We start from the raw sequence: 26,322 nt of genomic DNA, 5'->3' as shown, positions 1-26,322 counted from the left end.
TCATATTTCATATTTCTAATTCATTTCCACATAATAATACATAAGACCAGCAAAGTGTGAGGAAAGCAAATGTCCTCGAGAAAAGTCAAAATAAACGAAAGGAAAGAAAGGAAAAGGCTCAACATCTATAACCCACTTCACAAGCCCATCGCTTGGTTCCACTTTTGCTCGAAGCCCTCAGCTCAGCTGAGGTTCACAGCAAGAAGTCTTCATCCTCAGAGATTAGCAACAAATTTAAAAGAAAAAGAATGACAACAGGTAAGAGTTATATACATTTTACTAGTTTGTTTCCGACTTGTCCTGGATTTTAAAAGGTGTCAAAGGAGCCATGGATGCTGGTGGCAGGAGGTAACTGGAGAATAGAGGCTTAGGGATGAGGAATAGGGAAGACGTTACAAATGCAGAGCAAACTTCTTCTGGATCTAAAATAAAGTCATCTTTTGTCTTCAGTAAAACAAAAGTCTGTCTGTAAACACAGATGGTAGGTACAGTTTGCTCACAAAAGGCGTCTTCTCTTGGGGAGGAAGGTCAGTGTACACGGTCAGCACAGGAAGCACCACTTGGGACCGGGCCCAGCCTGCAGAGCCTCACCGCCATCACTGCTGCATGTTGTTGATGATCGCCAGGATGCTCATCTTCTCCTGGGCAGAGTCCACATCCTCATTCTGCTTCTGGGCCACTCCCGTGCCTAGGCCATAGAGCCGCCCACAGTACTTGGCATCGTCAATACTGTCCTCAAAAAACAACTGCAGAACAGGACAGAGAACCCCTGGTGAGAACCATGCCAAGAGTCATGCCAAGAAGCAGGCCAAGCCGCAACACTATCACATCAGCACCTCCCAGCTTTCTTAAGGCCTTGACCATCTAGCCAACTAGAAGCTAACTTCATAAAGAGAGGCTCCAAACCTCTCCTATGCATAGTCTTTTTATGTTCCTTTCTCTCTATATAGGTTCCCCTTTCAAAACAGACTTCTACTGATACTTTCCATGAGTTTTCACTGCCAGGGTCCCTCTGCTGCTGTTGCTGCTTTTAGTACAACGGCCTCTATCGCATCCCTGCTCTTTTAACAGGTAGCGCAAGAGTTAAGAGCTTGAGCTCTAGCCTCAGACTGACTCACTGTGGTGAAGTCACTTCAACACTCCTTAAGGCACAGATTCCCGTCCATAAAGTGGGTAATACAGTAATAAATCGTTACGAAAATGGACATGAAGCACACAAAGCAAGGTGTCTCACCCTTCTGGGCACTCCTGGGCAGGAGAACGCTCTGCTGGGGGTTGAGGAGGTGGTCCAGTGTATGGTAGCACTGTGAGATATTCAGCAGCATAACCCCACTCCCCAGGTTAAGATAGCCGAAAATGTCTCCAGACACTGCCAAGGGTGCCCCAGAGGGCAAAACTGGGAGCATGATGTTGCCAGCTTTGTTCTTTCTCAAGATGGCTTTAGCTATTGGGGGCCTTTATGCTTCCATACAAATTTTAGGATTATTTGTGCTATTTCTGTGAAAAAATACCCCACTGGAATTTTGATCAGGATTACATTCACTCTGTAGACTGCTTTGGGTAGTATGAATTAACAATATTAATTTTTCCAATCCATGAGCCCAGAGTATCTTTCCATTGACTTATGTCTTCTTCAGTTTCTTTTATTAATGTCTCACAGTTTTCAGTGTACAGGTCTTTCACCTCCTTGGTAAAATTTATTCCAAGGTCATTTTATTCTTTTTGATGTAAATGAGGCTGTTTTCATAATTTCTCTTTCTGATAGTTCACTATCAGTGTATAGACACAAAATATTTTTATATTAATTTTTTTAGCCTGCAATTTTACTGGATTCATCTATTAGTTCTGAAAGTTTTTTGATAGAGTGTGGTTTCCTATATATAGTATGTCATCTGCAAATACTGACAGTTTTCCTCCTTTCTGATATGAATGCCTTGAATTTCTTTTTCTTGCCTAACTGCTCCAGCTAGGACTTCTAAAACCATGTTGAATAAAAGTTGGCGAGAGTGGGTATGTATCCTTGTCTTGTTCCTCATCTTAAAGGAAAAGCTTTCAGCTTTTCACCACTAAGTATGATGTCAGATTGGGACATTTGATAATAGAACTCAGCATAAAATGAGTGGGTGGTTTAACAAATGTGTTCATATTACAGAAATCAGAAGAAAAGCAAATAATTGCAAGGATGAGCACTGCAAGGAACACAAAGTACACTTCTAGACTTGAGTATGCTGAGTAACCTCCATTTCAGAATGTTTCTTTGCCTCTCAAATCATAGTGTGTTTAACATATGCACAACAAACACACACACAAAAAACCCCTGCTTTCAAGGTGGCCATCAACTTCCAAGAGAAACTATAGATTTCCAAAAAGCCTTTTGCCTTACCTCTTTCATCCTGAAGAATGCCATTCCCGTCAGCAGTGAGTCTGAGCCTGCCTGGTGCTGCCTTCCAATTCTCTGCAAATCCAGCTGATCAGCAACTTCCTGAAGACCTCCCTGGAGATGGAAGGAAACACATATAATACTACAGACCCAATTTCTCTACTGGAGTCAGCCATGTCTGTCAACTCTGTCTGTCTGCTCTACTGGAGTCAACTATGTCAACTATTTACTTAACAGGCCTCACCCCAGACTATCCCCTTTTTAACCCTCCAAATGATACACTGTCTTATATTCCACCACTTTTCACTCCTTTCTTTTCTATATTAATCTTGTCAGACCTCTGCCACTGAAAGTCGTCACTGGTGGAAAACAAGGTTGGGGAAACAGTAAATGCCAGTGCAATTCTAGATGGAAGCCTCTTAGATTAGCAATTTTTAGGGGAGAGAGTTCTTAAATTGTTTAGAGCTAAGAACTCTGAGAGTCTCAGTTCAGTTCAGTTCAATCGCTCAGTCAAGTCTCTTTGTGACCCCATGAATCGCAGCACGCCAGGCCTCCCTGTCCATCACAAACTCCCGGAGTTCACTCAGACTCATGTCCATCGAGTCAGTGATGCCATCCAGCCATCTCATCCTCTGTCGTCCCCTTCTCCTCCTGCCCCCAATCCCTCCCAGCATCAGAGTCTTTTCCAATGAGTCAACTCTTCGCATGAGGTGGCCAAAGTACTGGAGTTTCAGCTTTAGCATCATTCCTTCCAAAGAACACCCAGGGCTGATCTCCTTCAGAATGGACTGGTTGGATCTCCTTGCAGTCCAAGGGACTCTCAAGAGTCTCCTCCAACACCACAGTTTAAAAGCATCAATTCTTCGGCGCTCAGCCTTCTTCACAGTCCAACTCTCACATCCATACATGACTACTGGAAAAACCATAGCCTTGACTAGACAGACCTTTGTTGGCAATGTAATGTCTCTGCTTTTGAATATGCTATCTAGGTTGGTCATAACTTTCCTTCCAAGGAGTAAGCGTCTTTTAATTTCATGGCTACAGTCACCATCTGCAGTGATTTTGGAGCCCCGAAAAATAAAGTCTGACACTGTTTCCACTGTTTCCCCATCTATTTCCCATGAAGTGATGGGACCGGATGCCATGATCTTCGTTTTCTGAATGTTGAGCTTTAAGCCAACTTTTTCACTCTCCACTTTCACTTTCATCAGGAGGCTTTTTAGTTCCTCTTCACTTTCTGCCATAAGGGTGGTGTCATCTGCATATCTGAGGTTATTGATATTTCTCCCGGCAATCTTGATTCCAGCTTGTGCTTCTTCCAGCCCAGCGTTTCTCATGATGTACTCTGCATATAAGTTAAATAAGCAGGGTGACAATATACAGCCTTGACGTACTCCTTTTCCTATTTGGAACCAGTCTGTTGTTCCATGTCCAGTTCTAACTGTTGCTTCCTGACCTGCATATAGGTTTCTCAAGAGGCAGGTCAGGTGGTCTGGTATTCCCATCTCTTTCAGAATTTTCCACAGTTTATTGTGATCCACACAGTCAAAGGCTTTGGCATAATCAACAAAGCACAAATAGATGTTTTTCTGGAACTCTCTTGCTTTTTCTGAGAGTCTGGTACACTGCAAACCCTATCCCTGACAAATTGTACACATACCTCACGTCTCCAACTGTTTCACTAGGTTCGTGGGCCCTAAGCAAGGAATGCCTGCCTTATGGTGAGAGAAGTAGAAGGCTCCATTCATGCCCAGGTCAAAGACAGTTACCACACAAATTCCTGTGCCAATCAACTCTACATACACCCTGTCTAGCACCAGACTGGCACCCAGTAGGATTTCAAGGACATGTGCTCAACAAACTGCAATAAAGCAAAGTGACAAGTCTACATTTTTATCTTTCTTGTTGTTGTTACTATATATTAAGAAAAATACTGTGTACCTTAAGATTTTTACAGCTCTTCATCAGGTATTTGACATCATAAATGGATGGGAAGAAAAGATTCAGAATATGAAAGAATTCATGTTCTTCTTCTGGCAAACGAGAATCTGTAAGCAACTTTACCATGTAGCCGAAATCATAGCCACTGTAAGGAGAGAATGAGGCAGTAAGGTAAAAGAGTTATCAGCAGTTATCAGACCCCAGCATTCAACTGCCTATTTCTCAGAGTTTATGGTGCTACCTCATGTTAGGAACTTCAGTTTCCAAAGGACTACAGTTTATCCTATACTCTGAATTTTCCATTAAATGACAACCTAACAGATTAATATGGGATATATGTAAGTGAACCCAAGGGTTTATCAATGTGGGTTTTACACATCAAAAATTTAAAAGCAGTGAAAGGAAGAGAGTTCCTTAGTGGTCTAGCGGTTAGCAGCTTTCACTGTGGCCTGGGTTCAATCCCTGGTCAGGGACTGAGATCCCACAAGCAATGCAGTGTGGCAGGAAAAAAAAAAAAAACACCTCTCAAGGAGGATGTGGTTTTTGAGTACCCAGGAAATCCCAGGTCAGCCATTTAAATGACAAGAAAAGGTGACCAAGTCTTCTATCCTTCCCACCCTCCATCTTTTCACTTGGCATATACTCCCTGACAGCCACGGGATACAGCCTAATACTGTGTGAAATAAACCAGTATGAGCTCCAAAGTGTGTTTTGAAAAACTGAAATGTGAGCAACAGTTATCATTTCAACTTTATAACTGCTAGTGAACAACGAGAGTGCCAAGAGGACTGCAAAGTAATGTAAGAATTCGACTGCCTGCTCCCAAAGCAAAGGAGAAACACTGAGACCGACCTGTGAAAGGAGAGCCATTTGACGTTGTCACAGAGAACCACCCCGGATGTCATGAGCAGCTCTGCAAAGTGCAGTGTATCGATCCCTTCCTCTTCATGCTTCTGAAACTGCAGTCCTGAGTTAGCGAGGAGATCTATGGAATCCTGGGAGTACATGTCCTCTCTAAAAAAAAGGCATTCATTTCTTAGCTCCTAGCATAGTAAAAGAAGGAGTGGACAACAATATTACCATCACTATATAAATCACAGAACAAGTATTCTTGAATTGCTTTCATACTTTAAGAATAAATCAATTCATTCCTTCCAGTATTCTAGCAAACAAAGTAATCTTATCTGTAACAGAAAGAAAAATGGGATTTTCCCCTGCAAAATAAGTGTATTCATTATGAAAGATCCACATTTTCTCATTTAAAGAAAAACAGAGTCAATCAATGCAAAAATTTAAAAATAACAGAAAGTGGAAAAAATAACTTTATTATAATGCTACCACATAGAAATGACTGTTTTAAATCTTTCATCTCAGTTTGGTTGGTTGGTTGGTTTAGTCGCTAAGTCGTGTCTGACTCTTGCGACCCCACAGACTGTAGCCTGCCAGGCTCCTCTGTCCATAGGATTCTCCAGGCAAGAATACGGGAGTGGGTTGCCATTTCCTTCTCCAGGGGATCTTCCCGACCCAGGAATCAAACCTGGGTCTCCTGCATTACAGGCAGATTCTTTACCAACTGAGCTATGAGGGAAGCTCTCATCTCAGTTTACATACCCTGTTTTCTCTACCCACAGACACACCTCCACCCCTATATCTACATATCACAGACTATCTTTCCAGACCAACACTCACAGATATAACACATTCTTTATGGCTCTGAAATAGTATTCCACTGTAAAGATCTATTAATCTAAACACAGGAATATTTATAATACCACATAACACAAATGAAGGTTTGTGTTTTCCTCCTTTTCCACTAGATTTCACTGCTTGCCTTTTGTTTTTCACATAAACTTAGGACAGAACACTAGAAAGCAAAACACCACAATCTCAATTTTTTCCGCTAAACTGAAACCAATGTTGAATCACAATCTTGTTCTTACTAAAATACACACTATTTTAAATACAAACACCAATCATGCAATGAATATAACCCTTATTTTTCCTGTGTACTAAATTGTCGTCACTGTACAAATAACAGGCTTTGGCTATGGACTCAAAAACTACAGTTAAAGGAAAGATCCAGATCATCTCCTAAAATTATTCTCTGAACCTCAAAGAAAGCTCCAAAACAAATGAACAATAATCAAAAAATTATTCCTGACCTATCAGATGCTCCTGGTCCCAATTAAACAAAGCAGTTTTCAAGAACTGGGGCCCAATAGGAAATACACTAACACCACCTCATTTAATGAGCAAAAAACAATGATCTCCCAAATTTTCCCTTAAAAATTACATCCTCCTCAGAAACTTCAAAGAAGAACTATGGCATGATCCAGCAATGCCACTTCTAGGTATACATACAAAGGACAGAAAGTCAGTATCTCAAGGTGATAGATACCTGCACATCCATGTTCACAGCACCACTATTCAAAACAGCCAAGAGGTGCCGACAACCCAAATGCCCATCAGTGGATGAACAGATGAACAATATACAGCACATACATACAGCGGACTGTTACTCAGCTAAGGGAGGCAATTCTGCCACATATGACAACATGGATGGCCCTTAGGACATTTGTTGTTGTTCAGTCGCTAAGTTGTGTCCAACTCTGCGACCCCACGGACTGGAGCACATAAGGCTTCCCTGTCCTTCACTATCTCCCGGAGTTTGCTCAGATTCATATCCATTGAGTCATTGATGCTATCTAACCATCTCATCCTCTGCCGCCCTCTTCTCCTTTTGCCTTCAATCTTTCCCAGCATCAGGGTCTTTTCCAATGAGTCGGCTCTTCACATCAGGTGGCCAAAGTATTGGAGCTTCAGCTTCAGCATCAGTCCTTCCAATGAATATTCAGGGTTGATTTCCTTTAGGATTGACTGGTTTGATCTCCTTGCTGTCCAAGGGACTCTCAAGAGTCTTCTCCAGCACCATTATGCTAAGTAAAATAAGCCAGTCACAAAAAGACAAATACTGTATGATTCCACTTATATGAAATATCTAAACTAGTCAAATTCATAGAAACAAAGGAGAATGATGGTTACCAAGAGCTGGGGGAAAGGAAAAAGGTGAGCTGTTGTTCAATGGATACAGTTTCAGATTTGCGAGATGAAAAAGTTCTGGAGGTGTGCTTCACCACAACACAAACACACTTAACATTACTCAACTGTATACTTAATTATGGTTAAGATGGTAAAGTTCATGTTGTGTGGTTTTTACCACAGCTTTTTTCTAAAGTGCATAAAAATTTGCCCACTATCAGATAGGCTTCAGTTTCAATTACCCTTGATTAGCATACCCACTATACTTCATTTCTATTATGAAAGATAGTAATAACACTATTTACAGATAAGGAAACTGAATTATAGAAGGTAAAGTAACAGACCCAAATTTACCCGGCTAAGAAATGGCAGAACTGCAATTAGAACCCTGATCTCCTAACTGGGGAACTGATTTCCCTTTTACATTTTAAACAGCCCTACTAAGATATAATTCACGCACTAAACAATGCCCTCATGTAAAGTATGCAATTCACTAGTATATTCACAGAGTTGTATAACCACTATCAATCACGTGCCACCTCATCACCTCTAAAAGAAAGCCCCTACCCATTAAGCACTCACTCCCCATTACCTCCCCGCTATCCACCCTGGACAATTACTTCTCTATTTTCTAAAGGATCTATTTTGGTCATTTCAAATAAACAGAATCATAGGATATGTGATCTTTCGTGTCTGGCTTCTTTCCCTTAGTATGATGCTTTCAAAGCTCGTGCATGTATATGTCAGTACTTTATCTCTCTGGACAGTCCAGTAACGTTCCATGGCATGGAGATACCATATACAGCCATTCCTCAGATCACAGACATTCGGACTGTTTCTACATCGTGGCCTTTATGAATAATGCTGCTGTGAACACTCACAAGTTTTTACACTGATGTATGATTTCATCTTTTAGGTGCAATTGCTGGGTCATACGGTAACACCATGTTTCACCTTTTGAGAAACTGCCTGTTTTCCAAAGAGGCTGTACCATTTTATGTTTCCAATAGCAATATATGAGAGTTCTAATCTCTCCACACCCTCATCAACATTTGCTATTATGTCTTCTTGATTATAGCTGCCTAGTGGGTATGAAGTAGTTTACTATCTCATGGTTTTGATTTGCATTTCTCTAATGACTAAGGATGGTGGCCATCTTTTCACAAGCTTATTGGCCATCTTTAAATCTTCTTTGGAGAAATATATATTCAAATCTTATGCCTATTTTTAACTGAGCTTTTTATTGTCAACTTGTAAGAGTTCTTTAAGGGAGGCTTTTTTTCCTGATATTTGTTACTCCATCTTCTGATTGACTACTCTGTCCACCCCCTACTTGGGTTTGAGGGAAACAAAACTTAAAACTAATAAAATCAGTTAAAGTCACAGTCTGCACAAATGTAGAAAGTCTAAGAATAACACTGAGAAGTGTCTCAGACACTTACGTAAGGTTGAATTTGAAGTTGAACTGCCAGGTGTTGATTCCAGAAGGATATTCTCCCTTTTCATTTGTGAATGTAAGGCCCAGCTGGATGATTTTTAAAAGGTCAACATTGCACCGTAAAAGCTGATACTGGTAATCTATGGAACTACGAAATTCACCAATGGGTCGTACCACAACACCTGGAAATTCTGTGTCCTAGGAAAGGAAAAAGTCTCCCGTCATAAGGTTCCACAAAACACTGGATGCTGACTTATCATTTATAAAAAAAATTTTATTTCCATTTATAAAAGCTATACAACAAACCCCAAGCTCAGGCACAAAAATTCACCTTTAAATACTGATTTCATTAATCTGCAGAAGGAGCACTAGAATCATGAAGCTTTACACAACAACTTGGAGATCTAAGCAGAATGCGAACAGAAGTAGTTGACTAACTCTGGGTCTATTAAGAACATTCTCAGTTTGGGAATTCCCTGGTGGTACAATGGTTAGGACTCAGCACTTTCACTGGCTGGCAAACTAAGATCCTACAAGACAGGCAGGGTGGCAAAAAAAAACCACCATTCTAGGTTCATATACAATTAACTAGGAACAGTCAAGGTTGAGAACAGAACTCTATGAATAAACACAAATACAGGAACATGAGACAGCCATTAAAAAACAATAATAAGAGCCACACTTGGCTTAAAGTAAAAAGCCTGGAACAAGATCAGAGAGAGAGTTCTGAATACCAGCCTGAAGACCTAATGCTATACTCTCCACAGCAGGAGTCACAAACTCCAGGCAGTTAAAGTAAAGGAGTAAAGCACACAGAATATGAAAAGGGTTATAGGTAATGGAGACTGGAGCAAACTAAAGAGTACGCGCCTCCTCTCAAAGAGGGCCTCGACCTCACTAGGACACATGTCTCCCTCCATCTACTCAACACTGGACAGGAACATGGACCCTATGGTGCCCATTTTTTCCAGAGATACCAGAAATCTGGAATTTGAGTAAGATCTCTTGACTTTTAAATGCTGCCAACTACTTTTTAAAAAGTGCTTTAACACTGTCAAAGTCACCGTACCTGTGGAACACATGTGTCCTATGCGCTGAGACAACTTCTATTTAAAGACAGAGTAACATCATCAATAATCTAAGATCCTGGAGGTTACATCCTTCTCAGACACACAGGCTACCCTGATGTTTCATAAAAGCAACATAACCTGCCAGCATGTTCAATTTACCATGGCTTTAGTGCAATCATTTCTTTCAAAATCTCATATTAAATATTCCCTAAGTCCGTTTCAGAAGGTGAGTCAAAGAGAGTAGAGGTCCTTACCATGGCAATATAACTGTAACTGAGCACAATTTCTCGGATCTTCCTCATCTCTTCTTCCAGATTACTGGCCCAGACTTCACAGATGACCTGGCTGTTCTCCACAAGTGCCGCAGGCATCCTGAAGAAACTTGAAGGGGCTTTCGGCAGACTACGTTGGAGGGCAAATCAATGGCTGATCTGATCTACATTCAAAAGCATATTTTGAAATCACATTAATTTACACACTGGCATTAAGATGTTAACAAAACAAAGACATCAAAACAATACCATCACGTCGTCAGCTTAAACTATTAAGACTATTGTATTTATTCTCCCATTTATATAATGAGAGACACACACACAAACACATACTTTGGCTCCGTTCCTCAGTTCTTCAACTTGAAGAAAATAAATAAAATTACTTAAACATGAAAACACTTTTGCCTAAGCTGCCCTTTAGCACAGAAATGAAGCTATTACCCTAATCCAGTTTTTGAGCCCTCTCCAGACTAACTGAAGACTAAAATAATCCCCTGTGAATACAAAAATGTTCTTACACAAGACTTTCACATCACTCTGATCACTCTGCACACAGACCAAATCATGGAAACGTTTCTAAAGGAATCACTTCAGGAAGTTTAAATGTACCAGGATCTCTGAAAGCCTGAAAGAATGTGGACCTGAACTCTTACGCTCAAGTCTTAACACTGTGTGATGAATATGGGCGTGGGAATAGCCACTCCAATACCCAAAAAAGGAAACTATTTTTCCCCATCAAAAAAAGTCAAATACAACCAGAGGCAAATAGATCAAGAAGTGAGAGAATTAATTAATTAAGTTGTAAAAACCAATCCCAAGGGCTAATTTGAACAACTACAATGAAAATTAGAATTTGAGTTATTAATGTCTACTTTTCACCATATAATATTGTAAGAAGCTAAGCACCAATTCAACAATAAAAACAGAGAAGATAGAGGTAATAATAATTCAACCAGAAGCAACATGATTTACAACGTATATTCTGGGAGGAAACTGGGAGGCAACAAGATAAACTCAACCTGGTTCAGTTTTAAGAGTAATGCTACTACTATAGCAATGATGTGCCTGGTTATAAAATGACAAAAAGGAGCTTATCATAAGGGTATTTACTTAAAAAGCAACCCCACACACGGATCCTCAACACAATATAAGAGTAGGCTCCACTGAATATATTCAAGGGAAAATTCCTAGAAAGAGTAAAATGAATCTTTGCTTGCAAGATGCTGTTGTTATTTAGTCGCCAAGTCATGCCCGACTCTGCGACCTCATGGACTGCCACACACCAGGCTTCCCTGTCCTTCACTATCTTCCAGAGTTTGCTCAGATTCATGACCACTGAGTCAGTGATGTGATCTAACCATCTTATCTTCTGCTGCCCCCTTCTCCTTTTGCCTTCAATCTTTCCCAGCATCAGAGTCTTTCTTTTCCAATGAATCAGCTCTTCGCTTCACATAGCCAAAGTATTGGTGCTTCAGCTTCACCATACTGGAGCTTCAGCTTCACCATCAGTCCTTCCAATGAACACCCAGGACTGATCTCCTTTAGGACTGACTGGTTGGATCTCCTTGCAGTCCAAGGGACTCTCAAGAGTCTTCTCCAGCACCACAATTCAAAAGCATCAATTCTTCAGTGCTCAGCCTTCTTTATGGTTCAACTTTCACATCCATACATAACTACAGCTAGGCAGATGAGTAGCTACAGTCATGTAGCTATGACTATATCAACACCATAGCTAGACAGATGCAAAACTAAGAATCTGGATCAAAACAAAATTGGCATTCCCACGTACTATCATTTCTCTGAGACACTTCTGAGAAACCATCTGTTACCAACCTCTGAAGATTCCACTTATTCAAGTTACTCCATACTTTGACAGATGCTTCTCTGAAATTAATAGTAGATTTTCTGTAATCACTCTGAAACTTAAATAGACTCTGTGGTAGGTTCCTAACAAATATGGGTGAATGCTTCTTAAAGGCAGAATTCATTTCTTCTCATTTTTGTTCTACACACAATAGGCAATTTAAAGGCGTGCAAATGAACTAATTAAGAACATCGGAAAATGGCAGAAGGTCAAACTGAGTGTGGAGTAAATTCCAATATCTGACCATAATTAAGAAAATGCTGGGGGAATTTTCTGGTGGACTAGTGGTTAGGACTCAGCACTCTCACTGCAAGGGGCCCAGGTTTGATCCCAGGTCAAGGAACTAAGATCCCACAAGCCATGCAACATGGCCAAAAGAAAGAAATAAAGAAAATGCTGGGGCCCAAAACCTTAGATTCTAAACCATGCTTAATATGTTCCCCTGCAATAGGGCATAAAACCATTTCTATGCCCATTAATGTTATATCAGTACCCCTTCATACACTTCCTTTTTGGTGTCACATCAAACATAACCATAAAACTACTTTAGGGGAAGCAGGTATCCCTAGTGAGACATTTACATAAAAACAAAACAACAAAAGCAATTCAAGCAAAAAAAGGTCTTTGTCCTCCAAGCAGCAAATATCAGGTTTAAAAAGAGGACAATTAGATTATTTAAACCCTTAGAACAAGGTTCCGGAGCTAAGAAGCTCTAATGTCAAAGCATTAGTTGCTTAGTCTCAGTTGTATCCAACTCTTTGTGATTCCATGGACTGTAGCCCGCCAGGCTCCTCTTGTCCATGGAATTCTCCAGGCAAGAACACTGAAGTGGGCAGCCATCCCCTCCTCCAAGGAATCTTCCTAACCCTAGGATCGAACTCAGGTCTCCTGCATTGCAGGCCGATTCTTAATGTTTTATCAAAAGAACTCAGGGAACAATCTGAAGAGGTTCCCTGAGTTCCCTGGTCAAACAAAATATGATCTGAATATCTTTATGGATAATTACTACAATGTATTATGACTTCTCAGATAGAGATTTAAATCCAGAGTTCATAATGGGGCTTCCTTGGTGGCTCAGTGGTAAATAATCTGCCTGCCAATGTAGGAGACACAGGTTCGATCCCTGGTCAGGGAAGATCCCACATGCCGCGGAGCAACTAAACCCACGCACAACTATTGAGCCTGTGCCCTAGAGCCCATCTCCGCAACAAAAGAAGGCACCACAAGAGAAACCCTCGCACCACAACTAGAGAGAAGCCCCCGCCCAGCCCCAACAATGAAAAATCAGCACAGCCAAGACTAAATGAATAAATTTTTTAAGAGTTCACAATGAGCTAAGAAAATACATTTCATTGGGCACCATTAGAGAATGAGAGTGAATGGACTTTTTTTTAAAATATGTATCCTGTCTTTCCTATATAAACTATAACCCCAAATAACCAAACAGTTGAAGGAAAGTTTCTCTTTAGAGGTTGTATAGCTAAAAATAAATACAGAGTGATAGACTATCACCATTTTGTAACTCCTAACGAATTTAAAATGGCACCCCACTCCAGTACTCTTGCCTGGAAAATCTCATGGATGGAGGAGCCTGGTAGGCTGTAGTCCATGGGGTCGCTAAGAGTCGGACACAACTGAGCAACTTCACTTTCACTTTTCACTTTCATGCACTGGAGAAGGAAATGGCAACCCACTCCAGTGTTCTTGCCTGGAGAATCCCAGGAACAGGGGAGCCTGGTGGGCTGCCATCTATGGGGTCGCACAGAGTTGGACACGACTGAAGTGACTTAGCAGCAGCAGTAGCAGCAGCAGCAACAAATTTAAACATCTGGCATTTATATGGAATATCTAGAAAGGGCAAAAAAAATCTATCAAGGCAAAAAAGATTACACAGTAGAATGGGACTGACAGTTATATACATGGGAATGAGGTTTATCTTATTGAGGAGACAGAAATGTTCCCAAACTCCGCAACAATGATTATTGCACATCTCAAAAAATTTACTAAAAAAAAAAAAAATCACTGAATTTTACATGAAAATGGGTGTTTTTACCGTATGTAAATTACATCTCAATAAAGATGTTAAATAATCACTATGGCTGTAATCATCACAAAAACAGACCACCAGGTATTATGTGCCTCAAATACAAAACACATCACCACAATGAAATTGTCTTGCAAAAAAAATGTAACTTGAATCTGGCCAAGTCTCTATATTTAACTACTAATATACAGAAAATAAGGACACAGGAACATGTTAAATGACACCAGAGAAACTCAACCAACAAAATCCAGAAACTTCTACAGGAAACTAGAGAATCCAGCTTTTTCAAAAAATAAATTACAAGAAATAAAGGTAAAAGACTCAGGATATCTATCAATCAAACAAAACATACAGACCTTAGTTAAACTCTGCTCTAAACAACTCATAGGAAAAAAAATTCTAACATTTTTGAGACAAGTAGAAGTCTGAACTGGAGAAGGAAATGGCAACCCACTCCAGTATTCTTGCCTGGATAATCCCAGGGACAGAGGAGCCTGGTGGGCTGTTGTCTATGGGGTTGCACAGAGTCGGACACCAGTGAAGCGACGTAGCAGCAGCAGCAGCAGAAGTCTGAACAATGTCTGACTTTTTTTGGTTTCAAGGTTTTCTTTACTCCCCTTCCTTTTTTTTTTTTTGGTGTTACATAGCAGTTAATAGTGTTTTTTAAAGTTCTCACGTTTTAGAGATAATGCAAAATAGTTGTAAGTGACTGGACATAAAATGTGGGATTTGCTTCAAAGTAACAGTGAAGAAAACTCACAACAACTTTTACAGTACTATCATTCTCTACAGGCTTCCCTGGTGGCTCAGCAGTTAAGAATCCACCCACCAATTCAGGAGACTCAGGTTTAATCCCTGCGATCCCCCAGTGAAGGAAACAGCAACCTACTTCAGTATTCTTGCCTGGGAAATCCCAAGGACGAGGAGCCTGGAGGGCTACATTCCTGGGGTCGCAAAGAGTTGGAGATGACTTAGCAACTAAACAATTTTTCTCTATATTTTACAGATAAGAAAACTGAAATTCAAAGACATTAACTTTAAAAGGTAGTATCATGACTTCCATTTCCAAGAAAACTCTTTTTATAATATAGGGACTGGGGATTAAGAGGAGTACAAACTATTATAAAATAAGTTATAACAATATATTGTACACAAGGAATATATATAGCCAATATTTTATAGTAACTATAAATGGAGTACAACACTTAAAAATTGTGAATCACTGTTATACACCTGTAACATATAACTTTGTACTTTTTTACTTCTTTTTAAAAGCTAACCATTGTTATATGTGTGCGGGTATACTCAGTCATGTCTGACTCTTTCGACTCCATGGTGGTAGCCCATGAGGCTCCTCTGTCCATGAGATTTTCCAGGTAAGAACAATGGAGTGGGTTACCATTCCCTTCTCCAGGGGATCTTCCTGACCTAGGGACTGAACCCAAGTCTCCTGCATCTCCTGCACTGGTAGGCAGATTTTTCACCACTGAGCCAGCTGGAAAGTATGTATAATCACTGTTACAGTACTGACAAACAAGAAGTCAAAACCACACCACTGACAAAATATTTAAGACATGCTTCCACCAAACCCTTATCTAGGAAAACTATGCAGAAACAAACAATAGCTTGGGAGCAGCAAAATGTAGTGCCACTCAAAAACTGAAAAGGAACATTACACACATTTAATTTAGCATAAATTTCTACTGTCAGCCGAAAACGACAGAAATAATGATGATAATAATAAATAAAGCTAAAAATTCTGCCTGCCACTTTCCACTCAGTGAGCACAAGCTCCAGTATGAGCCTAAAATGGGGATCAATAAACATACTTTTTCTCTCAGTGCCAACACAGCACAGTACAGGGCACCTCATAGTGTAGAATGACTCTATGCCATCCAACTGTGTGTATCTGTTCAACACAGCCCCTAAAGGTAACCTAATTACTTTACCTGGATTACAACCAAAGAAACTGTAATACGTTTCAAAACTGAAGGAGAAGACTTCTCTATGGAGTAGTGTTAAGAATCCATCTGCCGATGCAGGGGACACAGGTCTGATCCTTGATCCAGGAAGCTTCCACATGCTGCGGAGCAACACTGTGCCGCAACTGCTGAAGCCCGCTGGCTAGAGCCTGTGCTCCGCAAGAGACGCTCACACACCCCAGCTAGAGTCGCCCCCAGTCTCCGCTACTAGAGAGAAAGCCTCCGTAGCAACAGATCCAGCAGAGCCAAAACTAATAAATAAATTATCTTTTTTAAAAAAATGAAGGCGAAACAACTGTGCTAGATTTACTGAGAAACACAATGGCCATTTCCAATTCTGCACTTGCCTAAGGAATTTTTAATGATAATTTTGGTTACATACGAGGTTTGCCCCTCAGGCTGACTTGAAAACCTGACTCCCACAGAAGCTACTCCACTCTATATGAAAGCAAAATACAAGCCCTGATACCTGTTGTTTGCCAGTACTAGACTGTGTAAGGCCACTCAGGAGTTCCTGAGGTGTCTGCCCTGTGCTCATCTGTAGAACAAATTGAGCAGATCGCCCCTCAATGATCTACAGGGTAACTTCTCCAAAACAAAGCTCCTACTAACTCAGAAAAGCTCTGAAGAGCAACTCAAGAAAAAGTCAACAAAACGCTTTCTCTGCAAGCAATCCAGAGAACCAGACCTTGCTTGGGAAAAGCAGTTTTGGTTTTTCTGGGTGTGTTTTGTTTGAGGCTGTGTGTGCAGTTCAGTGCAAGGAAACAATAAAGAAGACTTCCCCATTCTAGCAGACAGGACAAAGGCTTTGCAACGCAAGGCTAAGAAGGAAAAGGAAGTAAGCAGCACTTCAGAAAAAACGGCAGCCTCCTGGAGAGGGGTTCTCCCTATCCCGGCCGCGGGGGCCGCCGTCCTCCGCCCCCGCCAAACAGTGTCCCAAGATCCCACCCTGGACCGAACCGCAGTTCAACCAGTTTTGTGGCCCGGGCCTGTGAGCTGGCTCCTCCAGAAAGAACAGCTCTAGTTCAGAAAGCCACCGAACAGCAAGGAAAAGTTGTGAGGCCGCAAGAACCAAGGGGAAGGCGCGGGAGGTTCCAAACTCAGGTCCCCTGCCTTACACCTTCTTCCTTCATCCTTCTCTCCTGTTCTGGATCACTTTCCCACTGCAAACCACCCTCACCCCTCTGCTCCTAACCCCATTTTTTTTTTTTTTTTTGTAAAATAAAGATACTTAAATTACACCCCTTAGGGCCAAAGAGACCTAAGTTCGAAGCGAGGACGCGAAGGAGCTATGGGGCTTTGCCTGTTGCTTAACCTCTCTCCTACCTCAGTTTTCCCTTCTTTTAAAATGGGTTTAATGATGGCATACATCTCGGAGGACTGCGGTAGGGGTTAAAAGATGAAGCACATAAGGTGCTCTTCAAGCTCCGGTACATAGCACTAGAATATTACTGTCTTGTGCTAGTGGTGGTTATTACGGCTACTGTTTTATTTGATGGGCCTCTTTCTCTTCTCATACCCTTTCCCTCACGCACGCTCCCCCTCCCTTTCCTCCCGCAGGCCCCTGATGGCCTCCCACACTCTCTCATCTGATCCTCCTCCCTGATAAGCCTGGACCCGCTTACCCTGACAGGCAAAGCCCGCAAAGCGCGGTCAGACGGGCTGGCGGGAGGACTTCCCGGGAGCGGCGACTGTGGCCCTTGACCTGGTGTTCTCCTCCCCCTGCCCCGGATCGGGTCCTAGAACCGAGCGGCCCAGTGAGATGGGCGCCCCTGGGCCCAGAGCGGCTTTACGCACCTCCTCCAAACAACCTGGCCGCACCGCTCTATCCAGCCGATCCGCCCGACTCGCCTGCTCCTTTCGCGTCCCTCCTAGCGCGCGCGCGCCTGACTCCGCCTGCCCCTCCCTTTCTGCGCGCCCCGGCGATCCTGTGCGTGTTCGCCCAACCTGTGGCCTCGCGGGAGCGTCGCGCGGGCGCGCAAACGGCGGGGCGGGGCGACCTCGAACGACGCACGAGGAATACAGGCCCCTCCGGCCTTCGCGCGGTTAGTTGTGCTGGTTCATTTCATAAACACCACTGCTCCTCCATCTCGGTTCGCCTTCCGCGCACGCTCAAGAGAAGGGGCGTGGCCTAGGGCTAGCCTCCTCCCAGCGGTGGGCGTGGCCTAGCTAGACTAAAGGCCGAGGGAAGGGCTTGGTGTGTCTGACTCAATCTTCACAATTACGACGTCTGGGTTCTTTCTCCTTTCTCTAAAGGACCATTAAAATCGGCGGCAGCAGACTTTTAGGGAGTTTTGCTGGGGGGCGGGGGGAAGGAGGGGTTGTCCTGACCCCTTCCTATTATACTAATGCGGCCCTCTGGACACTTCACTTACAAGACATCTCCCTTACGACTTCCTTTCTGACAAACAATTGGTTGGGAGTGGGGCAGCAACTCCAAATAAAGTCTAGGTGACATCCACCAAGGCCCGCTCCCCACCTCCCCTCCTCAGAGAGCAGAGCCGGCACCGCTACCATAGCAACTAGCCCTAGGGTCTGTTCGAATTACAAAGAAGACGCGGCCTTGGTTGAGGAGGCACAGGGCGAATGCTGGTGCGCTCCCGCTTTCCGAGAAGCTCCGAGACGTGTCGGATGATAAGCGAACTCGCCAGATCTTCGTTGTGAGAGCAGTGAGGTCCAGGCCTAGCTTAGGTTCTTTCAAAGCCCGCACCTGCGCTCTGATTATCCGTGAATCTTGTTTGAAAAGAGAGCTCTTTGCCAACTCCTGTTCTGGGCAGCTTGACCGAGCTCGGATGCGAGGCTGCCTTGTGTTCTCCGATGGTGGGAGAGAACGCAGAACACTGACTTGCTGAACAGTTAGCAGTTCCAAGCAGCCCTCACAGTCACTCACGCAAAACCTCCCGTCCCTGTGAGAAGGTGCAGGCTCCCCAGAGCATAGTCATCCTCCTTGATGTCTTCCCTTGAAGGAGCTGTTGGTAAGTGGATAGCAAATTCAACCCCAGGGATGTGAAGGCTCATCCCATTAAAAATGCACTTTCTGAACACTCCTTCCCTTTCCGTCTCCGAAGGAGTATCTGTCTCCTTATTGATAAGAAGGATATGAAAAACCATCTCACAAGATGTTTGTGTTAATAAATGGAAAAACGCTGCACAAGATATAGAAGTGTATTCAATAAAGCATTGTTTCTGGCCTGTCTCTGTTATCCCTGAAATAGTATTTATTAGCACTGCTGCAGGCTTAACAATCATTCCATTCAGCAATACTGTGATGGAGAAGGCAGACAAGGCACTCCCTTCTCCCTGCCCTGTGAGTTTCTAATATCCTCTTATCCACTCTGTCATAACATTCAGTACAGGGTAGCTCTATCAAGAGCTAGTCACATGAAGAACAGCCTATATTTTCCCCACAGCACTGGGCCTGGTGTGCACTGAAACAATCAAGTAGGAAACATACCCCATCTTCTCCCCTCTCCAACACCCCCAAACCCAAAACTGACTGTTCATTTCTCAGGTTACACAAGTGTAAAACAAACACCCTGATGGCTTATATTTCCAAAGACCTTAAGTGTTTGTTGCAAACAATGGATTTTATGCTGCATTTGCTTATTGCAAAATTAGAACAAATGTGTAAATCACTGATTCTTGATGGGAGGGAAGTCCCAGATGAAGCAACAGTTAGAACTGGACATGGAACAACAGACTGGTTCCAAATAGGAAAAGGAGTACATCAAGGCTGTATATTGTCACCCTGCTTATTTAACTTCTATGCAGAGTACATCATGAGAAACGCTGGACTGGATGAACCACAGCTGGAATCAAGATTGCCAGGAGAAATATCAATAACCTCAGATATGCAGATGACACCACCCTTATGGCAGAAAGTGAAGAGGAACTAAAAAGCCTTTTGATGAAAGTGAAAGAGGAGAGTGAAAAAGTTGGCTTAAAACTCAACATTCAGAAAACGAAGATCATGGCATCTGGTCCCATCACTTCATGGGAAATAGATGGGGAAACAGTGGAAACAGTGTCAGACTTTATTTTTGGGGGCTCCAAAATCACTGCAGATGGTGACTGCAGCCATGAAATTAAAAGACGCTTACTCCTTGGAAGAAAAGTTATGACCAACCTAGATAGCATATTCAAAAGCAGAGACATTACTTTGCCAACAAAGGTCCATCTAGTCAAGGCTATGGTTTTTCCAGTAGTCATGTATGGATGTGAGAGTTGGACTGTGAAGAAGGCTGAGCGCCGAAGAATTGATGCTTTTGAACTGTGGTGTTGGAGAAGACTCTTGAGAGTCCCTTGGACTGCAAGGAGATCCAACCAGTCTATTCTAAAGGAGATCAGCCCTGGGTGTTCTTTGGAAGGAATGATGCTAAAGCTGAAACTCCAGTACTTTGGCCACCTCATGCGAAGAGTTGACTCATTGGAAAAGACTCTGATGCTGGGAGGGATTGAGGGCAGGAGGAGAAGGGGACAACAGAGGATGAGATGACTAAATGGCATCACTGACTCAATGGATGTGAGTTTGAGTGAACTCCAGGAGTTGGTGATGGACAGGGAGGCCTGGCGTGCTGCAATTCATGGGGTCAAAAAGAGTTGGAGACGACTGAGCAACTGAACTGAACTGGAGAAGAATATATTCAATAATATATATCACATTTAAAAAAAAAAAAACTTGCTTTTGAATGGCACACATTATGAATGGTCATTACAGTAAGTAAGACTTAAACATCTTCTGAGCTGGAAGAGTATATAGGTTTTAAAAAACTGAGGAACATTGGTTGTAAAATCAGTTTTCCTTAAGAACAAGACAGGAAAAAAAAAAGAACAAGACAGAATGATTTCCTTAGCCAGCCAAGCCTTTCTGTTATTACTAATGCTCTTGCTCTCCCTTCCTCTCCCTGTTCATGAATGTAACAAACTCATCTTTAGTGTTATAACCAGATTCAAAGATCCCTGTAATTTTTTTGTAATATGACCAGCATTGAGAATCTTTTTTGAACTTCTGCATTGTTCTGTAATGTTCTAGGAGCAATGGGACCCCAAGGCTTCAGAATATCTCTGAAGATTTTAACCAGATGTGTTTATTTGGAGTTTGGGATGAGGGATATATTCCAGAAAAATTGGTAAACATAGCTATAAAAATCTAACTTCCATTAGACCTGGAAGGGGCCTCCAAGATACTCTTATCAAACTTGCTTATATTATAAATGAGGAAATTGAGACCCAGAGAGGCCGAGGTCACAAAACTGGTGAATGACAGTGCCCAGTTTGAGCCCACATCTACCTTCTTTCAAGATCTCAGAACCTGTCCTCCCTTTAAAGGAGATCAGCCAAGGAAGGGACCATCTTATACAACCTTGAAGTAACAAGAAAGCTAAGTGAATCATCAAAGACAGAATGGAGAGAAAAACCAGAAGATCAAAGAAGAGTGTCTCATTCATGCAAACTCTACTGCAAACCTACTATGTGCCAAAGTTATTAGTGCCACGAAGATATATAAAGCTATTTTCTGTCATTCCTACCTCCACTTGTACTAATCCTCCCATCCAGAATTTCCTTCCTTGTCTTGACCACTACTCTGCCTCTTTAAAATAGATAAAAAGAAAATTCTGCATATAGTGATCAATAAATATTTGCATATGGCAGTGATTCTTAGAGCACAGGAAAATAAGACATAGTGAGGAATAACATTAAAGGAGCAAGATAAGGCAGACCTTGGAAGTCAGTAATGTTTGATCAGTGCACAAGACACACTTGAGTGGCCAGGAATATATACATTACACAAGTATCTGGATTATTGAACAAATACTGGTACCTCTAAAAAGAGCAATTATAAAAAAATGAACAAGTTGTACAAGATGTATTTTCTGAAGAAGCACTGAACATTTACTGAGATTTGTGTTGTGCAGGGAATTAGGAAAAGATGACTAAGATGTGGTCTTTTAACTGGCCAGATAAGGTATGACACATCTAGACAAAGGGACAGCATGCAACCTTAAGAAGAACATAGTAGCTCTTCAAGGTACTAAATGGAACAATCTCTGCATGTGCATGCTAAGTGAAAAAGCAAGGAGCATAACAAGTATATATGGCAAGCTGTTCCTAAAAGGGGGAGACATATATGTTAGTATTTACAGAGATAAGCTCTAGATGGAAATACAAAAACATTAGTTCTAGGGGTTGCCTCTTGGGAGAAGTAGAGGACTGGGAAGGATGAAAAAAGACTTGCTTTTCACTGTACACTCTTTTGACCCTTTTGTTTTTTATATCAGGCATACATGCTGCCTAGTAAAAAATAATTTTCAGAAACTTAAAAATAAAAATTCAATTCTTTTTCAAAAATCTTACCTTTTCACATCACGGGTCATCCTATGTTCTAATTTCACCTGTTTCACCTCTCCAGGGAGGGGTTCCTTTCCTGCATCTAGACTCAACAGCAGTAGTTGCTACATCTCTCCTCCCTTGGCTGCCCTCAGCAGCAACAGAAGCCATCAAAAGTGAGACAATGAGACCTTGTGGTCCAGAGAAGCTTTTTATCCACTTGGACAGCCCATCTTCTGCCGTTGACCTTACCTGACTCCCACGACTCTTATCGAAACTGCCTCCTATGGGACAGTGACAGTTTCTTAAGTTGAGGAAGATGTAAGAAGTTTGGAAAAAGAAAAAAAGACAGAAGCTCAGAGTTCAGCCAAATGTGCTTTTTCAAGCCCTGGCTTGAACCGAGTATTTCCTCTTGGTTTTCAGATGTCCTTTTGGCAAGAAGGGCATTTTTGTCTCTCATCAAAATAGACCCAAATTCTTTTTCCCATTATGTTCACATGCCTGGCCTGAGCCAGCCAGTCAGCTTGGCCAGCCTCCCAGCCCACCCGAGTACTAGCAGGGTGAGAAGGCAGCAGCTGCCGACTGGGGGCTGAAGGAAGAGAGAGCTGGCTTGAGCTGTGCAGGGACCTGAAGGAACTGGGAAACAGCCAACTGCAGAGGTGAGTGGGAGCGGGGCAGGGAAGCTCGTCACCAAGATTAGGACGCATCCAAGTTCATTTAAAGAAAGGCCAAGCATGCCTTCTCACCTTTGCACCTCTGTGTCTTGCCCACTTACAGTGCAGGTGAGATCTGCCTCTGAGAAATGTCCTGGGATGTTTTCTTAGTACACAGAGTCCTCTCCTGTCTTGCTAATGTCTACATCCTCCGTCTGTGTTTTTACCATCTCCCTCCTCTGTGTAGTCCCATTTTTCTAGCAACTGACAGATAATTCTGTCAATGGATTGGGTTTGGCTTCAAAACCATGTGAAGGAGAAAACCCCAAGTTAGAATTCGAAAATCCGATTGTAAAAGACTGCCAGGAAGCAACTGTGGTTGAATTGCCTCTCTGTAAACTGGTAGGGCCACCTGGAAGGGATGGGGCCAATTACAACAAAACTGCAAAGGCCCAAGGTACATGTGTGGGCTAGGAGCTGGACAACCACATCCAAGCTGTTTTCAAGCACATACTGGGATTTATCAACAGCTGTTCCATGTTTAGATTTGTGGATGTCCTGGTAGTACCCCAGGATGGATTCCCACAGAGGTCACCAAGGGAGAGGAATAGTGTGTGTAGATGGTGATGAACAGTGGGCCAGTGATTTTCAGGGTGCTCATACGGATCCTTTGAGGTATAAGGCAAGCAAGACAAGATAGAGACTTGTAAGTTGGCTCAGTTTCATAGAAATTCCAACTAAATTTCTCTACCTGGGATATAAAGAGTCCATTCAATTTGGCAGAAACAAATGCTCTGAGCATTAGCTTCTGACCTTAGAAAGGAAAGTGTATAGTGTAGGAAAAGGTGCTGAAATGTTTGACAGCAAATGTTAGACACATTCTGAGGGCAAAAAAACATCTTTCCCCCTTCTTTTGTTTATTCAACAAATACTTCCTGAGTATGCTAGGCTTGTGTTTGGTGCTGTGGATCTCAGAGTAAACAAAATAGGCATGCTTTCAGCCTGCCGGCCATGCGGTCAAGTGGGGCAGTAAATCTGAAGGGGTATGAGTACCCACAGCAAAAGCAGTGAAGAGAGCGTTGCTAAAACTGTCCAAAGGGGGTCATTTTTGTCTCAGAGTTTAAACTTTTCCTTCAAGCATTTTACCTTCTTGAATGAATATCTTTTCCCTCTATGAGTTTCACTTACATACAGACCTTGTCCTTCTACCTTCTGAAAACCCTCTTTATCAGAAGCTTTAAGCTGGAGGCAGACTGCTCAGCTTTTCCCAAGAATACAAACAGCCTGAGAGCAGAGGCTGAAGTGATGGCAGTTTCGGTCCTCAAGAGACAGTAGCCCTCTCCCTCATGAAACAAAATTTATGTTATTCTGAAACCACTTGTGATACCAGGCAAAGTGTTAGAAAGCCTGGATTTTGTCGGACACTGTGTGGAGTTTGGAACAAGTCAGTTTTGCTATCTAAGCCTATCTCTTTACCTATAAAATGGAAGGGGTAGACCAGATGGTCTATCAGGTGTTCCATTTCTCTAATAATTTTTTTTTCTAATAATTTCACAAGATATTTACAAAGAAACCATGTACATTCACATAAAATACTCTTGAGAGTCCCTTGGACTGCAAGGAGATCCAGCCAGTCCGTCCTAAGGGAGATCAGTCCCGAGTGTTCGTTGGAAGGACTGATGTTGAAGCTGACACTCAAATACTTTGCCACCTCATGCGAAGAGCTGACTCACTTGAAAAGACTCTGATGCTGGAGGGATTGAAGACAGGAGGAGAAGGGGACGACAGAGGATGAGATGGCTGGATGGCATCACCGACTCGATGGACGTGAGTCTGAGTGAACTCTGGGAGTTGGTGATGGACAGGGAGGCCTGGCGTGCTGCGATTCATGGGGTCGCAAAGAGTCGGACACGACTGAGCGACTGAACTGAACTGATCTTTTACCTATCAAATGGGAAACTTCATCAACCATGTAGAATATCCAGGAACCTAGAATCTGAAAGAACCAGGCTGCAGACAACCCTGCCCACTTCTCCCACCCTCATCCCATTCCCCTGCCCTGTCTTCCGAGTTTCAAGGCTGTGAACGTCCACCACAGCTTCACTCTGTCATTTATCTAGATTCGGGATCTGCGATGAAAAACTGGCATAGTCAGAATCATCTACTTTCAAAAGAACCACGCTAAAAAGCATGTAATTTGGATAATCTTATAATACCTATTGAAATCCCTTTAAGGGAAAATCAATTCATTGTTATAAAGTATTAGAATATTTACTTTTAGTGCATATAGTTTCTTTCTCTGAATGCAGTCCCATCATAAATGCCATTTCCTATCCTCCCCCTACATATTTTCTCACGTGGAAAATCAAAGTTATATAGTATTATGTTATTAAATAGGGCCAAGAAGCATGTCTTATTCATCTTTGTATCCTCTGTGGCTAGCATTGTATCTGGCACACAATAAATGTTTCTCAAAATAATGATTAATATAGAAAAACCATGCCCTATTTTACTTTTGGTATTAAAAAAGAAAGCACACACACACAATATCTAATCCATTATTTACAGCTAATAGAGGCTGATCTTATTCCTTTTAGTCCCTAAATGACACCCTGCATTCACCAGCTTCAGCACGTTCTATATATTGTGCAGACTCCGTCAGTATAATAAGCACTGAATTCAAGTTCTGCCACTAAAAAACTGTAATCTGAAACTGAATAGACCACCCTTATGGCAGAAAGTGAAGAGGAACTAAAAAGCCTCTTGATGAAAGTGAAAGTGAAGAGTGAAAAAGTTGACTTAAAGCTCAACATTCAGAAAACGAAAATCATGGCATCTGGTCCCATCACTTCATGGGAAATAGATGAGGAAACAGTGGAAACAGTGTCAGACTTTATTTTTGGGGGGCTCCAAAATCACTGCAGTTGGTGACTGCAGCCATAAAATTAAAAGACGCTTACTCCTTGGAAGGAAAGTTATGACCAACCTAGATAGCATATTCAAAAGCAGAGACATTACTTTGCCAACAAAGGTCTGTCTAGTCAAGGCTATGGTTTTTCCTGTGGTCATGTATGGATGTGAGAGTTGGACTGTGAAGAAGGCTGAGCGCCGAAGAATTGATGCTTTTGAACTGTGGTGTTGGAGAAGACTCTTGAGAGTCCCTTGGACTGCAAGGAGATCCAACCAGTCCATTCTGAAGGAGATTAGCCCTAGGATTTCTTTGGAAGGAATGATGCTAAAGCTGAAACTCCAGTACTTTGGCCACCTCATGCGAAGAGTTGACTCATTGGAAAAGACTCTGATGCTGGGAGG

At 42.2% G+C, this 26,322-nt stretch overlaps 1 protein-coding gene across 4 annotated transcripts; it reads right to left on the bottom strand.

Moving 5' to 3' along the window:
- Nucleotides 1–259: 259 nt before the first annotated feature.
- CNOT8 (CCR4-NOT transcription complex subunit 8) lies at nucleotides 260–18,132 on the bottom strand. Of its 4 annotated transcripts, none has more exons than XM_014477810.2 (7): nucleotides 17,978–18,132; nucleotides 10,123–10,304; nucleotides 8,803–8,996; nucleotides 5,174–5,335; nucleotides 4,322–4,466; nucleotides 2,384–2,494; nucleotides 260–746 (listed from the first exon to the last, which is right to left on the bottom strand). In XM_014477810.2, the coding sequence occupies exons 2-7, from the start codon at nucleotides 10,237–10,239 to the stop codon at nucleotides 597–599; spliced, it is 879 nt and encodes a 292-aa protein (XP_014333296.1). In that variant the 5' UTR covers nucleotides 10,240–10,304; nucleotides 17,978–18,132; the 3' UTR covers nucleotides 260–596. The 4 variants fall into 4 exon arrangements, with proteins under 4 accessions (XP_014333296.1, XP_070230772.1, XP_005894463.1 ...); XM_070374671.1 differs by lacking the exon at nucleotides 17,978–18,132 and adding an exon at nucleotides 17,828–17,971; XM_005894401.3 differs by lacking the exon at nucleotides 17,978–18,132 and adding an exon at nucleotides 17,656–17,813.
- Between the last annotated feature and the right edge of the window lie 8,190 nt (nucleotides 18,133–26,322).

The sequence above is a fragment of the Bos mutus genome, chromosome 7, assembly GCF_027580195.1.
Source record: "Bos mutus isolate GX-2022 chromosome 7, NWIPB_WYAK_1.1, whole genome shotgun sequence".
Taxonomy (NCBI): domain Eukaryota; kingdom Metazoa; phylum Chordata; class Mammalia; order Artiodactyla; family Bovidae; genus Bos; species Bos mutus.
The sequence above is the reverse complement of the archived record's forward strand: the minus strand, read 5'-3'. Positions and strand labels throughout refer to the sequence as shown.